Source organism: Dreissena polymorpha, chromosome 4, assembly GCF_020536995.1.
Source record: "Dreissena polymorpha isolate Duluth1 chromosome 4, UMN_Dpol_1.0, whole genome shotgun sequence".
Taxonomy (NCBI): Eukaryota; Metazoa; Mollusca; class Bivalvia; order Myida; family Dreissenidae; genus Dreissena; species Dreissena polymorpha.
This window is the reverse complement of record NC_068358.1, coordinates 136,256,207-136,276,446: the sequence shown is the minus strand read 5'-3', so window position 1 is coordinate 136,276,446 and position 20,240 is coordinate 136,256,207. Positions and strand designations below refer to the sequence as shown.

At 36.6% G+C, this 20,240-nt stretch overlaps 2 protein-coding genes across 2 annotated transcripts in view; one reads left to right on the top strand and one right to left on the bottom strand.

Moving 5' to 3' along the window:
• The window catches only part of LOC127876758 (centriole and centriolar satellite protein ofd1-like), a 40,354-nt gene extending 21,711 nt beyond the window's left edge, over positions 1-18,643 (bottom strand). The window contains 13 exon segments of the mRNA XM_052422207.1: positions 195-272; positions 2,409-2,500; positions 4,897-4,970; positions 8,139-8,258; positions 11,497-11,603; positions 12,153-12,236; positions 13,392-13,481; positions 15,568-15,710; positions 16,557-16,695; positions 16,994-17,062; positions 18,024-18,224; positions 18,547-18,600; positions 18,602-18,643. Coding sequence (XP_052278167.1) covers positions 195-272; positions 2,409-2,500; positions 4,897-4,970; positions 8,139-8,258; positions 11,497-11,603; positions 12,153-12,236; positions 13,392-13,481; positions 15,568-15,710; positions 16,557-16,695; positions 16,994-17,062; positions 18,024-18,224; positions 18,547-18,600; positions 18,602-18,643 — 1,293 coding nt within the window.
• Positions 1-20,240, top strand: part of LOC127876766 (uncharacterized) — a 332,105-nt gene that overhangs the window by 251,747 nt on the left and 60,118 nt on the right. The window lies entirely within an intron of this gene.

Sequence of the window (20,240 nt, the reverse complement as noted above, 5' to 3'; positions counted from 1 at the left end):
AAAACAATATAGACTAACAAACAAAATGTCTGTGCTCTTTTGTATAAAATAGTTTAACGATTAAACAATATTATACTTGAGAGAGACCCCTGGATAAATTATGCAGACTAATGTAGATATGATTGATATTACTCTAAGTGACAATGTTTTTGACTGGCCAGTTTCAGACAAAAGAATACAAAACCAATACAAACATCGCGCAGCTTTGCATTCAGGAACTCGTTGTGCTTGCTAGCATTGATTTCCTTGTGTCTCAACTCCTGTAGATGTGCCTGTAGGACAAAAAGCCAACATGAGGATCAACGCCTACAATTTATGTAATGTTATGCATGCTATTATTTTATTTGCATTCTGCTAAGCGAATATTGTTTTTTAATCATTGATGACATTATTGGATTCAAAAGGTATTTAAATTCACACTTAAAAGCTCTTACAAAAATGAAGAATACAAAATTAGATCTTTGCACAAGAATGTTATCACAAGGAGAAGACACCTGAAAGCACACTGAACTTTTTTTCTGGAAAAAAAGCGCTTTCAAGTTGTTTTTTTTCCAACCTGACTAAACTCGAATAAATTTCATTGGTGAAACTATGAGTCATTTAATAGCTTGTTCTGCTACAGGAGATAAAAATGTGTTTCAGAATGTCTGCCCTTAACTTGCAGAAGCTGCTTTCGCACAACCCAGCCCTACCTCTAGCTCATTAACCCTGGCAGACTAGTCTCTGACCAACCTCTAGCTCATAAACCCAGGCAGACTTGTCTCTGACCTACCTCTAGCTCATTGACCCTTGCAGACTTGTCTGTGACCTATCTCTAGCTCATAAACCCTGGCAGGCTTGTCTCTGACCTACCTCTAGCTCATTGACCCTTGCAGACTTGTCTCTGACATACCTCTAGCTCATTGACCCTGGCAGACTTGTCTCTGACCTACCTCTAGTTCATTGACCCTTGCAGACTTGTCTCTGACCTACCTCTAGCTCATTGACCCTTGCAAACTTGTCTGTGACCTACCTATAGCTCATTAACCCTTGCAGACTTGTCTGTGACCTACCTCTAGCTCATTAACCCTTGCAGACTTGTCTGTGACCTACCTCTAGCTCATTAACCCTTGCAGACTTGTCTGTGACCTAACTCTAGCTCATTGACCCTTGCGGACTTGTCTGTGACCTACCTCTAGCTCATTGACCCTTGCAGACTTGTCTCTGACGTACCTCTAGCTCATTGACCCTTGCAGACTTGTCTCTGACCTACCTCTAACTCATGGACCCTGGCAGACTTGTCTCTGACCTCCCTCTAACTCATTGACCCTTGCAGACTTGTCTCTGACATACCTCTAGCTCATTGATCCTTGCAGACTTGTCTCTGACCTACCTCTAGCTCATTGACCCTGGCAGACTTATCTCAGACCTACCTCTAGCTCATTGACCCTTGCTGACTTGTCTCTGAACTACCTCTAGCTCATTGACCCTGGCAGACTTGTCTCTGACCTACCTCTAGCTCATTAACTCTGGCAGACTTGTCTCTGACCTACCTCTAGCACATTGACCCTGGCAGATTTGTCTCTGACCTACCTCTAGCTCATTGACCCTGGCAGACTTGTCTCTGACCTACCTCTAGCTCAATGACCCTGGCAGACTTGTCTCTGACCTACCTCTAGCTCATTGACCCTGGCAGACTTGTCTCTGACCTCCTCCTTCAGTGAATCTATCTTAGTCTGACTCGTCTCTGACCTACCTCTAGACCCTGGCAGACTTGTCTCTGACCTACCTCTAGCTAATTGACCCTTGCAGACTTGTCTCTGACCTACCTCTAGCTCATTAACCCTTGCAGACTTGTCTGTGACCTACCTCTAGCTCATTGACCCTTGCAGACTTGTCTCTGACCTACCTCTAGCTCATTAACCCTTGCAGACTTGTCTATGACCTACCTCTAGCTCATTGACCCTTGCAGACTTGTCTCTGACCTACCTCTAGCTCATTGACCCTTGGAGACTTATCTCTGACCTACCTCTAGCTCATGGACCCTGGCAGACTTGTCTCTGACCTACCTCTAGCTCATTGACCCTTGCAGACTTGTCTCCGACGTACCTCTAGCTCATTGATCCTTGCAGACTTGTCTCTGACCTACCTCTAGCTCATTGACCCTGGAAGACTTATTTCTGACCTACCTCTAGCTCATTGACCCTTGCTGACTTGTCTCTGACCTACCTCTAGCTCACTAACCCTGGCAGACTTGTCTCTGACCTACCTCTAGCTCATTGACCCTGGCAGACTTGTCTCAGACCTACCTCTAGTGCATTGACCCTGGCAGACTTGTCTCTGACCTACCTCTAGCTCAGTGACCCTGGCAGACTTGTCGCTGACCTACCTATAGCTCATTGACCCTGGCAGACTTGTCTCTGACCTACCTCTAGCTCATTGACCCTGGCAGACTTGTCTCTGACCTCCTCCTTCAGTGAATCTATCTTAGACTGATCCTCCCCTATACGTTTCTCATTCTCTGTAACATTCAATTTGAATACTATGCAATTCTTTGAACTTATTCTCTTTTCAGTGTATCATTTTCATAATGGATTTTTTCCACACATTTTATTTCAAGATTGCAAACATATACATGCACATATAAATATGAATAATAACACAATAATGTAATGCAATCACAGACAAAAACATAAACATATGCAATAGAAGTAAATGACATTCAATGAACAAAGTTTAGTGAAGTGTTACAAGTTTTTTAATATTCTACAATAGAATCAGACTGTAAAATTTCCTGTACACAATTACTCTAAATGAGTTACAAGCAAGAGTATATCTTCAGTGGAGATAACAAAACAGTACAAGAAAAGAGATGCTTTATGTAAACAGACCTTTAAAGGATACTTACGAAGTGTAAAGTGAAATAAAGGGTTCACAGTTTGAACTACAGAAATCTTTACATCAATAAATCAGGGTAACACTTGAAGCATAATACAATGGCATGAAATGTTGTGTTGGAATAATTTATAACAAGAATTTGTAACAATAGTGATGAAGAATACCCTAGACGGGACATGTTGGAATATGTAGCACGATGCTAAGGGTATCACGTTTAAACGGTCGCGTTTTGTGTGTTTTGCTAAAAAACGTTTACCAAAACAGTCAATATCAATATAATAAATATTGGGGTGCAAATAACTTAGCCTAATAGCTGTACTAAGTATATCGATGACGAACTGCGAAATCCAGGTACTTGTGGTAAATCCGGGCTACCGAATTCGGCAGTAATTTATTTCTGATTGGTAGCAGATGGCACAGACATGAACTGAAACTAACGGAAAATCTTCGCTACTTTCTGAAAATCTTACAACTTGGCAACGAAACAGTGCATATGAGGCCATCTTGAAATATTTTAAGTGATTGATTAGCAAAGTAAAACACTGCTGTAGCATGTTGAAAAGCAATATTTTAACCAAATTATATATTGATTACATTTTTGCTAGTTAACTGGTTTTTCATTTTTTGTGGTCAAACGATATGCACATTGTTTTTCATGTTCAAAATACGTGCATTTTTTCGGAGTGTCATTTTCAGAAACAGTATTTTTCATTGATTTTAGAACTACATTATTTTCAACGTTTTTTAAATTGTTTACAATTTTATAGAATGACGAATACACATGTGGTGATACAAAAGGTCTGTTTTATAATATTTTATGGTTTTAATATGACGTCATTGCGCGAATTGGATATGCACTGAATATTTCTTCCGGAAATAATTACTATTTTCAGTTCGGAAATGCGATGGTACTGATGCTTTTTAAACGGACATAGGGATATCGTTTAAACGGTAATGTTTCGTTTATTTCATTTGGTTTAAACGTTTAGAAAAATCTGTAAACGTGATACCCTTACACGATGCTATAAAACATCTACATACAGAAGAGACATTACTTTAAAAATTTCAATACTAAGACAATAAATATAGCACAAGCACAACTTCAAATCATTAGGATTTATGCTTACAAAGTTGAATATTGAACGTTTAATAGCTTTGGAGATCGCCTGGGAAAAAGTTTGTGTTTACAGACGAACAGGCAGACTATCAGACCTTCATGGTGATTGCAGTATACCCACCCTTTACTTTGCAGCGGGGTAAAATAAGTAAAACAACTATTTCTAAATGTTTCCATTAGAAATAATATTATTATAACTTTTGAAGAGTGTCAATTTAAAAACTTGTATGCAATACTAGGCTCTATTGGTCAATAAAAACAGGAAATATGCAACAACACTGTCAACAGCTTTTAACTTGCATCCAAGTATTTTCTTTTGCAGAAAACACAATACATTTTTTTCAATTTTGTGTTGTGAACATACACGAGCTGATTGTGTCATTTCTGTAAACTTGTGTACAGAGCATGTGCAGTGAAAAACAACATACAAACTTCAATTTCAGATACTGCAAATTGGTGACAATTCAAACTGATAATTGTGATACAACAGATAATTTCACCTTTCTGATACTCAACATTGCCTAGTATATCATAGTTGTTAGATCCATATACAAAACCACGTCGAGTTACATTTGAGGCTAAAAAATCATGCAATGGTATAACGGTTGAAACACTTGAAACACTTGTGGATAAGCTACAACAAGCAAACACAAGCCTAAGATGAAAATACTACTGTTTTTTTTTATAAACTCATATTGTTTGCATAACCATAAATAGCTTTCCATCAGTAAATAAATTTCATAACTTTAAGAGCAATTTAAAAGAAATTATATGTTTTATGGAATTAAAAGATCGTTAGCAAATGGCTTTAATAATCTTTCATTGTCAGTCTTAAAACATGTATCTTAAGTTTATTTGCAAATTAAGAATTAAATAAATTTTTGAGAATACACAACATTCACCTCTCAGTGTTGCTTCTCTGATCTCTATATTCTGTGTTCTGTCCAAAAACTTGGCTTGGTATTCAACCTTGAATCTAGATAAAACAGGTGATGAAAAGAGTTAAATTTTAATTATACATAAAAATTGGTGGACACAAATCATTATAATTAACTAGATGCTTGTCTGCTACATGTTGAGTCACTTTTTCAACAGTGTCTGTTTTTATTTAACAAGATGCAAAGTGCACATGTTTTACCTTTGACCTTTAGCCTGACCTTGACCTTTGCCAAATGGGCATAGGAATTGTGACGCATTTGTGGAAAATCATGATCCAAATTGCACAAAGAAAAATTAAGTACAGACAAAATGTATTATCCCCACATTGACCATATGACATAAAAAGTGACATTGACCTACGAGCTAGGAGCAAGCCATCAGAACAGCTTTCAAATCTGACCTTTTACATCAAAACTTTATTGAATGTTAGCTTTACAAACCTTGAATGTACAGTGTGAACAAGCAGTTTAAGAAGAAACTGAACATTTGACCTTTAAGAGACCTTTGAGGTAGGGAAACAGTTGTTACACACTCAATGCCATCTTCTTGTGATGGACATTTGTATTAAGTTAATCTAAAAATTGCATGAGGAATGATGAAGTTACTGTCAGGACAAGCTGTTTTATGGACAAAATTGATTTCTGACCTCAAGTGAGATCTTCATTTATGATGATGGTGACATGTGCTACTAGCTGTCTCTTCATGGTGGTCATTGGCGGTAAGGCTTTTGCATAATGAAAGTTGTAGTTACAGTCCAGATTAGGCATTTCATGGTGGGTGGGGGGGGAAGGGGGGGGGATTCTTGGGTGCGATGGTTGGACGGTATTTCAAACATAAAACAAGGGACAAAATTGTCACAAAACCAGGTTTTCATTGTGAAAAAAAAATCTGATAAAGGGAGAAAACTCAAACTGAACTTTTGAAATGACCAAAAAAAATTAACCCCCTTTGTAAGTTTGTTTTTTTTTTAAATCTATTTTTAGTCGTGGCGACCTTGACATTGGAGATATTGACGTGATTCTTTCGTGGGACACACCGTCCCATGATGGTGAACAAATGTGCCAAATGATTTTAAAATCTCACAATGAATGACATAGTTATGGCCAGGACAAGCTCATTTATGGCCATTTTTGACCTTTGAACTCAAAGTGTGACCTTGACCTTGGAGATATCGACGTAATTATTTCGCGCGACACACCGTCCAATGATGGTGAACAAATGTGCCAAATGATTTTAAAATCTGACGATGAACGACATAGTTATGGCTCGGACAAGCTCATTTATGGCCATTTTTGACCTTTGAACTCAAAGTGTGACCTTGACCTTGGAGATATAGACGTAATTATTTCGCGCGACACACCGTCCAATGATGGTGAACAAATGTGCCAAATGATTTTAAAATCTGACAATGAACGACATAGTTATGGCCCTGACAAGCTTATTCCGCCAGCCCGCCAGCCAGCCCGCCAGCCAGCCAGCCAGCCAGCCAGCCCGCCCGCATTCGCCAATCTAAAAACCAGTTTTTTCCTTCGGAAAACCTGGACTGGTTAATAATAAAAATAAATATTTGTGTTTTTTAACCGTTTAAAAAAAAATGGGGGGGTGAGGTGGGGGGGGGGGGGGGTTTAGTGTGAGGGTGTGGTGGTAATTTGTGAGATGAGGGGGGTGGGGGGGGGATTCTTGGGTGCGATGGTTGGACGGTATTTCAATATTTCAAACATAAAATAATCAAAATAAATAGTTTTGTTTTTTAACGGTTTAAAAAAAAATTTGGGGAGGGGGTGGGGTGGGGTGGGGGGGGGTATAGTGTGAGGGTGTGGTGGTCATTCGTGAGATGATCTTAAAAAAACAAAAAAAACAAAAAAAATAGGGGGGGATTCGGGGGGGAGGGGGGGCATGGGCGATGGTTTAGGTGGAGTCTATTGTGGTATGTCAGGTAAGAGTAGTTTTGTCAAAGTATCAATCAAATCTAATCATAAATAAAGAAGTTATGCCAATTTTAGCAAAATTTAATAATTTGACCTTGAGAGTCAAGGTCATTCAAAGGTCAAGGTAAAATTCAACTTGCCAGGTACAGTAACCTCATGATAGCATGAAAGTATTTGAAGTTTGAAAGCAATAGCCTTGATACTTAAGAAGTAAAGTGGATCGAAACACAAAATTTAACCATATATTCAAAGTTACTAAGTCAAAAAAGGGCCATAATTCCGTAAAAATGACATCCAGAGTTATGCAACTTGTCCTTTTACTGTACCCTTATGATAGTTTGCGAGTGTTCCAAGTATGAAAGCAATATCTATGATACTTTAGGGGTAAAGTGGACCAAAACACAAAACTTAACCAAACTTTCAATTTTCTAAGTATAAAGGGCCCATAATTCCGTACAAATGCCAGTCAGAGTTACATAACTTTGCCTGCACAGTCCCCTTACGATAGTTAATAAGTGTTGCAAGTATGAAAGCAATAGCTTTGATACTGTCGGAATAAAGTGGACCTATACACAAAACATAACCAAATTTTCTAAGTATAAAAAGGGCACATAATTCTGTCAAAATACCAGTCAGAGTTACATTACTTTGTCTACACAGTCCCCTTATGATAGTTAGTAAGTGTTGCAAGTATGAAAGCAATAGCTTTGATACTTAAGGAATAATATGGACCTAAACACAAAACTTAACCAAAATGTTCAATTTTCTAAGTATAAAAAGGGCACATAATTCTGTCAAAATGCACACCAGAGTTATCTAACTTTGCCTGCCCAGTCCCCTCATGATAGTAAGTAAGTGTACCAAGTTTGAATGCAATAGCATTGATACTTTCTGAAAAAAGTGGACCTAAACGCAAAACTTAACCAAAATTTTCAATTTTCTAAGTATAAAAAGGGCACATAATTCAGTCAAAATGCACGCCAGAGTTATCTAACTTTGCCTGCCCAGTCCCCTCATGATAGTAAGTAAGTGTACCAAGTTTGAATGCAATAGCATTGATACTTTCTGAGAAAAGTGGACCTAAACGCAAAACTTAACCAGACGCCGACGCCGACGCAGACGCCGACGCCAAGGTGATGACAATAGCTCATAATTTTTTTTCAAAAAATAGATGAGCTAAAAATGAAGCACATATTGAGATTATAGCATAAAATAGTTACACCAGTTATGGCCAAGTTTGAGACACAAACATAGTTACATTGACAAACAAAACATACTTTGTCATTTCATTTTCAAGCCTCTGTGCAAACTCAATTTCTTTTCTGGACAACTCGTGTTCACGTGTGCGAATCTCATTTTCTTGAGCCTTCAATCTGTCTGAATTGAGCTTCTTTTCCCTACAAACATATTGTTTAACCATCAAAGAACACATTTTTCTAACAATACTACAATTACTAATAAAAGTTCAATAAACAGCTTTTGAACATATAAATGAAATACCACATCGAGTAAATTCTCTAAATGCTGAAATATGATGTCATATTTTCTATTTCATGAAGGTAGTTGTTATTTATCAAATATGTTTTCTATTATCATTTGTCGGTTTTCAAAATAAAAACAGACCATTTTGAGACAAAAAAAAACGTGGGAAAAATAAAAAACCAAGTAACATTCTATTCTACAAATGCTTTATAAAAGATTCCAACAAGATTCTCACTGATTTGATAAATAACACAAACAATTTTGATCAAATGCTAAATCAAAATGAAAGTAGTAGAAAACAAGAGCTGTGTTCGTAAAATACAATGCCCCCTACTGAGCCGCTTTGAAGACATATATTTTACCTTTGACCTTGAAGGATGAACTTAACCTTTCACCTCTCAAAATGTGCAGCTCCATGAGATACGCATGCATGCCAAATATGGAGTTGCTATCTTCAATATTGCAAAAATTTACTTTTGACATTGACCTTGAAGGATGACCTTGACCTTTCACCACTCAAAATGTGCAGCTCCATGAGATGCGCATGCAAGCCAAATATCGAGTTGCTATCTTTAATATTGCAAAATTTGACCATGAAGAATGAACTTGACTTTTCACCACTCAAAATGTGCAGCTCCATGAGATACACATGCATGCCAAATATCAAGTTGCTATCTTCAATATTGCAAATTTTGACCTTTGACCTTGAATAATGACCTTGATTTGACCTTTCACAACTCAAAATGTGCAGCTCCATGTGATACGCATGCATGCCAAATGTCCAGCTGATATCTTTAATACAGTCAAACCTGAATTCAGCGGTCAGTCAAGGGAAATGATCAAAGTTACCGCTGTCCACAGGTGACCGTTGAATTCGGATCACAATTTTAAGAAGGCTGGTCAGTTGGTAGTATTGCTACGTCGTTACCCCACCCAGTCGTTTACATACAGTGTAAACAAATGCTCATTGCATTAACAAAGCATAATAACAGCATTAAATTACGTGTGTACATTATATAATAGAGAATGATATCTTTTAGGTTGATTAAATTTCATATTGTTAACTTACAGCAATGGCTGTATCAATGCTGGTATAATTGTTTACTCATGTTTACTCATGCATCTCATTCATTCAGTAAATAAAGCTTGTCACGTGCCGTTTACGTCACGTCCGTCAAAGTCTAAAAAGCGGATTTGGTGTCATCAACCGATAGAACGGTGTAACTGTACCGTTCTAATTCAAATAATTAGCGGTCATTTAATTAGCAATAATAATTTTAAACGTGTCACAAACTCTGACATATTTTTTTTTGAAGATACCCCCACAATTATCCCCCAAAAATAAACCTTTTCAACACCTTATAATTTGTTTACTCGCAGCAGGCCGCTTTTATAATATCAAAGACAATCACCGCTTTCAGACGCTTAAACCGCAAAATAGACGGACAAATAATGTGCTGTGTTTTTAATTTTCGCGACTCAAGACGATCGACGCATGACCGTTGATTTCAGGTCAAACATGAATTTCGGAATGGAATATAGTGGCCATTGGCCGTTATGGTCCGGTGGCCGTTAAATTCAAGTGAAATATAGAGTGTTTTTTGTCGGGGGGATTTTTGGACTGACGGACAGACGCCATATATTTGACATTTGACCCTGAAGGATGACCTTGACCTTCACCCTTCACTACTCAAAATGTGCAGCTCCATTAGATACACATGCATGCCAAATATCAAGTTGCTATCTTCAATATTGAAAAAGTTAAGGCCAATGTTAGTAGTTTTCGGACGGACGGACAGACGCCATATATTTGACATTTGACCTTGAAAGATGACCTTGACCTTCACCTTTTACCACTTAAAATGTTCAGCTCCATGAGATACACATGCATGCCAAATATCAAGTTGCTATCTTCAACATTGAAAAAGTTATGGCCAATGTTAAAGTTTTCGGACGGACAGACTGACGCCATATATTTGACATTTGACCTTGAAGGATGACCTTGACCTTTCTTTTTCACCACTCAAAATGTGCTGCTACATGAGATGCACATGAATGCCAAATATCAAGTTGCTATGTTCAATATTGAACAAGAGATGTGTTCGTCAGAAACACAATGCCCCCTATTGTGCCACTTTGAAATAATAAAAAAAATTGCCCTTTGACCTTGAATGATGATCTTGACCTTTAACTTTCACCACTCAAAATGTGCAGCTTCATGAGAACGCCGCTTTGAAATATAAAAAAAAAGACCTTTGACCTTGAAGGATGACCTTGAACTTAAACTTCCACCACTCAAAATGTGCAGCTTCGTGAGATACACATGCATGCCAAATATCAAGTTGCAGTCTTCAATATTGCAAAAGTTATGGCCAACGTTTAAGTTTTTTTTCGGACAGACGGACAGACTGACATACTGGCGGACAGTTCAACTGCTATATGCCACCCTACTGGAGGCATAAAAAGTTATGGCCATTAAAGTTTGCGGACGGACAGACAGACTGACACACTGACTGACGGACAGTTCAACTGCTATATGCCACCCTACCGGGGGCATAAAAATCTGGGCAAATAAATAAAAGTGAGTTCTTCTTACAATTTCAAAAAACATATTTGTAAAATGATATTAGAAACCATTCTTTATGTACACTTCAATAGCTTAGCAATTTGTAATTAATAATAATTTGTTTATTTATTTCTTTATATATCTGCACCTTTTTTTCCCCAACCAAACCTTATAAAGCCTTAAATCCATACACAATTTCCTGGGGTAACCGTCATGTACATTATACATGCCAATCACTCACCCAGGGAAAGGTCTAGTACCATACTAAGTACAGGGTGGTGCTATACAAGGGCAGGTAGGAAGGCATCACCAGACAAGAGAATTTTGTAATAATTGCTTAATAATTCCTCAATAATTATCAAAGCAAATATATTAGTCTAACATTTGTTATAAAGGTACGTGTGTTGTTTTCATTGACAATATAAAATTTCCAACAATATCTAAAATTCCACACAAAAAATCAACATTTTGTATTCAGGTTAGAGCAGTGTTTTTTTTTCATTTTTTTTTCCAAAAATATACCTTTTTAATTATTCTTACTATACCATTAAGCATTAGCGTATTAACGTGTACTGAGAGTGTATTACCTGGAGAAGACTTCAGACTCCCTCTTTATCGAGGCCTCACGCTGTCTCACTGCCTCTATCTCCTCCAGGATGGACTGGCGCTGATTGTAAACCTCCTTTTCTTGCATCTGCAACAATCACATGGGTTGAAACTGTTAATTACATTAATGATAATTAAATTAACCCTTTCCAGCTCAAAAGCTAAATGAAAGTGGCTATATGCATCCAGCATAAAACCAGAACAGTCTGTAAGTCACTCACAGTCTGTTTAGGTTTAATGTTGTTTGATGCTCATCAGTATCTTTGAGTTGGAAATGAAGGCTTTCAAATTTAATTTGGTAAGAAATGTCTGAACTATAATTTGATTTTCTAAGGGACTACATACGCATCAAACTGCGTAGCTGAATGGTAGAGGGTTCATTAAATTTGAAATAAGTGCATGTTAAATAGAAATGTTAAGCACTTAAACCCAGTTTGTACTGGCCTCTAGTTTTCATAAAGCAGGAGAAAAAAATAAATATTATACATTTTTTTAAGTATTGTTACTGAGATCATGAAGGTTGAAATAATGTAACTAGCTAGGCATAACATTTTGACTTGATATCGCAAAATGCCTGCTTTCGAGAGAATAAAGCTAGCTAGTTTTTCTAGAAAAATTACACAACACGCTTTTTTACTTCTTGTTCTCTCTGTAAGCGCTCTGCGGCATTCCTTTCTCTCACAACCAGAGCATCAAATTTGGCCTGGTAGCTTCTTTCTAACTATAATGAAATAAAAAGAACATGTAAGTTATTTGAAAGGAAACACCCTAGATTAATTATCACAAACAATAAGCACAACAGTAAAAGAAATAACTTACCTATTGGACAGTCTCTACAATGTTTTGATCGGATATCTCTAACTTCACCTTTGACCTTAAATTGTGATTTAGTCTTTTGGCCAAGGGAATTTGGTATAGTATTCACCACTCAGTATGCGTGTAAATATTGCAAAACCTCAGACCTTATTACCATGTTCTTTAACGTGAAACTCCTCATGCTTATCTTTTCTGCCAGATATGTAGACAAAGTAATGATCCTGACAAAACATAAAGCACAGTGTTTCCTTGATTTGACCTTTCACCTTGAAATGTGACCATGACCTGAGGACCTAGTTCTTGCCCAGGCGACCTGTCTCATGATTATCCATGCTGATGAGTCATTTGAAAATCCAGCCATCCAGCCCGAACAATGCTATGCCCCAGACAAAGTGTCATATGCAATTTTTTCTTAAATTTGATCTTAAACCATGACCTTTAACCTTAGAACAATGGATATACGCGCACCACACTGCCTAACAATGCTGATCACTTATGACAAGTTATATAAAACCCATCCATACTGATGAAAATACCAAAATTTGCCCTCTGAACTTGAATTGTGATCTCAACCTTGGACCTAGGCAGTTGTAGGTTACACTTGGTCTCGTAATGCTTATCACATTTGGCAAGTTATATGAGAAACTCTGTATGCTGGACAAAATGACATTCCAAATAAATATTTCATGCTGCCAGCCCACTAAGATGTTGCCATAATACAAGCAGATTTTTTCAAACGGGCGTCTAATAATGGTGATGAAACAGGAAAAGGAAAGAACAGTCCAGTTATTTTTATACCAACAAAAGAAGCGTCAATAAGCTTGGTTCATGTGCCACATTGTATTTTTAGTAAATTTCTTTGTGAAAAAAACAACACTTGTACACTACACCATGATAAATGTATTTTGTAAAAATGACTTCAAATTGCAAATTACTATTCTTGCAAATGCTTAAACAACTACTATTTTCAATAATAATGCAGGCATGTGATAAAAATTGCAAGTAGGTATAAGTAATGACAAAACTGAAAACCACAAAAGTTGGAGAACTGCTGACTTACATCTTTCCGAGCTTTCTCCAACTCCCGACGAAAGTTCTCCTTTTCCTCTAATCGTATCCTAGCAACCTCGTCCTCCTTTACCCGTGCCACCTGCCGAGATTGATATGGGTATTATATGTAATAGAATCGTTAACTTTACAGCCTATCTTGCTTTGTATTCATAAGGGAAACATTTAACTTTATATTTGAAGTAAAAATTGCATAAATTATGAAAAAAAGAGAAAAATAATTCATTCTTGAATTGACTGAACTGTTACAATGAACAATAACTAACACATTTATGGCTGCATTAAAATAAGAAGCTTAAGATAAATACACTTCAACATTCTAAAAGAATATTTCAGTGCCTTCCCCAGGAATTTTTTCAGGCGCCCCGGGGCCGATCGGGGTGGGTTCGGGAGGGGTGTCCCCTCCGTACGTTGATTTTTTATTTATTTAACGTGTCAATTCACGTTCTGTGGTGCGTTATAACTCAAAGAAAAACAGCGTCAAAAGACGTCATTTGGTGCGCTATGACTCTTAAAAAAAATCCCCCAGTCATTTAAAAATATATTTTTTTATATTGTTTAATTGTTTTAAAACTTTTCCGCACAGATAGTAAAATCCCGCCTCGAACGATTCCCCAATACATCCGTTTCAACCCGACTCTATTCCTGTATACTTACTATTTTTCAAGTTTCTATTTATTACCCGATAATCCCTTTTATTACGTTGTTATCAATCTCTTTCTAGTAAATATTTACGATAAAAGCTTTCAGTTATTTCTTTAACACAAACCTTGCCATTTTTTAAGTGACTATTTATAGATTTGATGAAATATTGCCAATGAATATGCCTCTGAATATGCGTCAATCCCCTGACCTGTTGTGTGCTTGTTAAAACGCTCAATACACGCCATTTGTATGCAATAGACGCGACGTTGTACATGCTGCATAATTTTCGCGCTCTTTTTAATTGAGAAAAAGATTTGACACAAAATAAATTTGCACTGCTAATTTGAAGCAAAAATTTTTAACGCTGCGGTAACATTTACATTCGGAAGTGTGTTTCGGATTAAAAACGCGTTAACATCGACTTACAGGAATGGGTTTCGGATTACAAATTTAATTATTCCCATTTGAGATTTCAACAAATATTAACCGTTGCGTTATAAATTCAACGATAATTTGTTTAAACACTTTACGAGTCGAATAAATGTTTTGACGGAATAATGCATGAAATTCACGTTGTCCACGAGGATCACGGCCGGTTGCCATCATCAGCCTTCTAACTATCGATTATCGGACAAAACATTTACAAGTGTGCGTAATTAATTCAACAAAAATTTGTTAAAGCGCATTACGTGTCGAATAAATGTCAGAAAAACGAGGTGAATCAGTTCTATAAATGGACATGTTGAAATATACATCTACTGGAATTAAATAAATTGTTATCACATAATTGTAACCGGGAGTCATTTGCACAACTTTCTCGCTATAATAATTAATTGTTTACCACTTGCAATTAATTTCTCGTATTAATTATGAGTCATAGGTAACACTTGTTTACAGTAAAAAGGTGTGATGATGATGCCCGAAGCCGTCTTTAATGTTCTGTACTGTATTAATTACCGGTTTTATATTGCTCAAATGGTACAACTTCTTGCTAATCAAGCTGCGATAAACTCTTACTTCATGCCCGACGTCAATCAAAAATAATGGTCGATAGTTAACCCCGCCCTCATAAGCATTCGCGTAACCGATTGGACGATGAACTTCACAGTTTGACGACTGGAAAGTTACCAGATACATCCTTGTCAGCATTTAAATGACCGTGTTATGTGGCTAGAATAATCGATACGCGCGTCATGCTATTCTCTTATCAGTGGATTATCCATTACCCCATGTGGTGTTTATGGCGATTACTTGTGAAAGTAGGTACCGAGTGCTCTTTTAAAACAGGAAATATTGATACACTGATAGGGAAACCTTGATTTTTTTGGACAATCTCCACTTCCTTTTACTGAAGAATACACTGATCGGAAAATTTCAAGCGCCCCGGGGACTCTGATTTCGAAAATCAAGCGCCCCGGCAAGGGGCGCTTAAAATGGCCTGGGGAAGACCCTGTATTTCCTACCTAGACAAAAATGAAAACCACAAAATCCCCCTCCATCTACCCACGCACAACCAATCTCACCTCAAGTTTCATCTCATTCCTGCACCTCTCCTCGAGGTGTCTCTGGAACTTGAGCAGGCGGTCCTCGAGTGCTGTGGCGCCCGTGCGGTACTGCTCCTCCCGACGGGAACTAAACAGCTCATCCAGCACACTCATCTTCTCATCTGTCAGCATAGAAATCATGATGGTCAATGCTCAACTCTGGTATTTTAGTATACTGGTAAACTTGAGATATTTGGTTTCTATTTCAATCATCTTCTCATCTGTCAGAATGATAGGTCTATGCTATACCAGGGTATCAGAGTATATTGCCATGTTTATTAACTTGTCTTATGATCCGTACCATCAGCCTGAATCCCATTCATTTAGGTATAATGAAATGTCATAAGCTTTGCAATGACGAATACATTTGTCTCCGCTTTCAGCTAAAGGCCGTGTTGTCGGCGAATGGTTGTGTTTTCAGCAAAAGGCTGTGTAGTTCCAATATACCCATTTCCTGTACATTTAAAAAAAGGGGAACTTTTGTGTTTAGCTAAGTTTTTAAACACACTTATCGTGAAAAACAGCAAAAGTGTTTCGTTGGATTATAAGTAGTTATAAATTGCAAGGTAATTATATGTTTAAGTACACTCATATCTGGATCATTGTTTATAATTTAAATATTAAACATGATAGTTGTGTCAAAGAATCAGTCTATGAACTTGATACTGACGATTTTTCTTTTTTCAGAATGGTCTTTTTTTAAAGAACATTTTATTAAAAGACCACTTTTTGTTACTCCCATTTGTAGTCTCTTAATACAAGATTGACTGTATGTGGCTATCTAGGTAAACTGTAATGTTTGGATTTGGTATAGCTTTTTTTTTCATGATATCATGAAATAAACAAAGCATGGAAAGTCATCACCAAAAACTTAGTGTTTGATAATGAAAGAAAACTTTAGATACTTGGTGCTGCTTCAACTCATTTTCTCATCAGCCATTGCTGTAATAATTGGCTAACTTGCTTACCCAGTGTGGAGACAGTAGCCACCTTGATAAGGTCAGTCTGTGTTGAGGCTGTGTTACTGGCCTGGCTGTGTAGATAGCACAGCTCACTAAGAAGCTGCCACAGAAATCCCTTCCTGCTCTGACCAGGGTGAGCTGATGTCTAAAATGGTCAGTGAGTTCATTTTAATGCAAAAGGATGCAATAACAGTTTAAAAATTAATTTCTCTTTAAAAATTGCTTTTTCATTATCCTCCATTGTATGTACAATTAACTGGCAAGAGCATTTAATTTAATTTTAGAAACATCTTTTCAAGTGCTCTATCATTTATGTGCATGTAACAAGTAATTTATATCTGATCATTCATCAATCACCTTTTACAGAAAATATGAATGCCAATATTATGTTTATGTATAATTTAGTTTCAATTAAATTTCAAATTACAAGAACAAAGACTTACCATTTTCTTGTACAATCGCGACTGTGGACTAATCTTGAGCAGCTGTAGCACATCTTCATTGGATAAAATCTAGGAGTACACAAAAAGACAAACTAGGATATGGTTTTATTTAAACCATTAAAAGCAAATAATTACTATAATTATTTTCAACAGAAGAACATGAAACAAGTGTTTTATACTTTTGTTACTGGACACACATTATATGCGCCAAATTATGAAGCATACACCTTAGCTGCCTGCATGTATCAAATAAAAGAAAACACAACAAAACAAAGTGAGGTTCATTTTATTTGAATAGTATTTTAGCATATACCTAAGCTGCTCCTGTTGTCAGTCTATACAATACATGTAACAATATTTTGTAGCACAATGTATTGACTACTTTTTTTATCATGTAAGTACCTGTTAACGAACAGCACCTATTATTGGACATTTTGTTTTGGTTCTGTATGCGCATGCGCAAAAGTGTGCATGACATCACATCTATAAACAAATGGTCGTACATGAAGTCCATGACCTATTTGCCTAATTAGCTTGAAACAAAAGTGCCGAAAACAGGTTAAAGGAATGCAATTATTGTTATTTAAACGGTTTTATGTGTTGTTTGCTATTACTTTTTTAATGCATTTATCAAAACGTGCATTTACACACCAAATAACATATTTCCGTTTGCAGTTTTGATTGCAGCAGAAGCAGGTTTTTTTTCACCGAGTTCGGGTAACGTGATTGTAATGTGACTTTGTATATACTGGAGTAGTATTTATGAACTGTTCGGTAATAGGTCATGTTTACATTGGCCGCAATTTTGTTTTGTCTGCTAGAGGTGACAATAACTAGGGAATCATTGTTATAAATTCTTGAAAGATATTTGCTGGAAAACTTTACAGATAAGTTATTTAATGTTTGATCTGTTATTCATTTATTAAAACAAAATGTTTTTGTTATTTTAAGTGTTTCAATTCAACTGTTATTTCTTAGCCTAGGTGTTCACTAACTGGTTCGCCCACCATTATTTAGCTATAAAAATTACCTTGGCTTTGTCAATGCCACATTCTGGTAGAAAGACACTGTATGTGTAGTCATATTTGCAGCTACGCAGGTGGTCAGCTACAAGTGAGTTGGAAGCTCGGTGAATAAGGGAGCCAGAGTCTGGCACTTCCAGATCCTCGATAGACAACTTGCCATTGACTGACTTCTTTAATTCACTGACTAGACTTGTACGTAGTTGGCTCTGTGCAAAATAATAACAAATCATTCTGTCTAAATAACAATTCACATGTAATAAAAACATGTTATTTTAAACTTTAACTGGGCAGCACTGGCAACAGGTCTAAACATGCCCTCTTCAACTTCGTTTAATTATTTGATAATACAAAAATAATTAAACATTGACAAATACAAAATAATACTGTAACAAAAATACGTAATAGTTTGTCGTTTTATAACCAATGACAACACTGTATCTTATGCAGAAGAACAACTCTCCGGAAATTGTTAAAATGCAATCCGAATTTGACATTTTAACAAATCAGATTTTGACCATTGGCATTTACCTTCATAGAATTCACAAGACCTTTGTCGCGAAGACTGTGATAGAGTCTATTTCGCCAATTCCTCTGCGGACAAGTATTCTTCATTCTGCTTAGACATCTTCAAAATGCGGTATTTACGATTATTTTAGCACATATTACTTTATATTTAAAATTGACATTTGTTGATGATCTGTCGCGAATGAAGCATCAATCCTATTGGTCAATTTAATAACCAAACATTGAATAGTGTGTAAAAGTAGCAAAAGGTTACATTCAGATAACTTTTCGCAAACAAAATTAACGCCAGTGAATAAAAATGAAACTACGTGTATATAAACTGTATATCAACTCGTTTGATTGAGCGTGGACATATCTTTGTTGTAAATATAATAAAAATAAACACAGACTACAAGAATATAATGTTATGAAATATTCTTAATGGTGTACACTAGCGACTATCTATAATAGATATCTATAAGTAGGAAGGACAAGTACTTTCGATTGCAATTAATCATTTCGGACATGGATTTGGTGTCTAAAATTAAAGAGAGTTTGTCTTGTACAATATGCAAGAATATATTTTATATACCAGTACAATCGCCGTGTGGACACACGTTTTGTCAACAGTGCATACAGCATACATTGTCAAATCGGCCAAGATAGATGGATATGACATAACAGATTATACCGAAAATAGAACCCCAAACTTCAAACCAAAAAACAATAAAGTAGTGGATGTCCATAAGGGCTTGTAATTATGTCTTCGAGGCTCACGAGCACCATAAACCAATTCAAGACTGCGCAGCATCGTTTTACAATCATGTTCAAACGCAGACGATCTTGGAGCTATGCGTGTGGAAGAGTGATCCCGAGCAAGCACTTTGCTCACTATGCGAAGATGTGGGGATTATGATGAAAGCGTCGCACGTGTGTTTGGCCACGTGCAATTGCATGGCGTTAAGTGTCAGTTCATACACGATCAATTGTATGATGGCTGTGTTAGCGTTTTCTGTAGACGACTCCTCGGGATACTAGCAGAACGCCAGTACTAGCAGTCAATGGAGACACAAACAAGGACATTTCCTATATTTACCGGCATACAAGTTGTATTCGGGCTAACTCTAGAAGCAGAATTAATGTTTCATTGCTGAGCAATCGACATTTTTCACATAATTGTATTGTATGAAAGTATTTCTATCATGTTAAGTGCTTATAATTGTTGCCATGAATGTATGTTTTGTGTAGAGTGTTTTGAACATTAGTCCAACTAGTGTTTGAACATATGCTTGAGATAATATCGTGTAATGATAATAGTGTAAAACTGCGTATATGTATTGTAACAATGTGGAATATATATGGTGGTGTTGTAACTCATTGATTATGGTGAACATTTATTATGCTGCCCTTGTGTGCTTTGTTTAACAAGTTGTTTTTCTGTGCAATTTCAATAGCTATATTAACTTGAGTTTATGATTGTTGGATCGTGCTGATGCCCCATAATCATTATTGTGTTTAATCAGCTTGTAGTATGTTTATACGATTTTAAATTAAATATTATTATAACAAGAGATGTGTTTGTCGCAAACACACCTGCGCACCCTATTGCGCCGCTTTGAAGCCAAATATTTGACCTTTTGACCTTGACCTTTCACCACTCAATGTGCAGATACACATGCATGACAAATGTTCAAGTTGCTATCTTCAATATTGCAAAA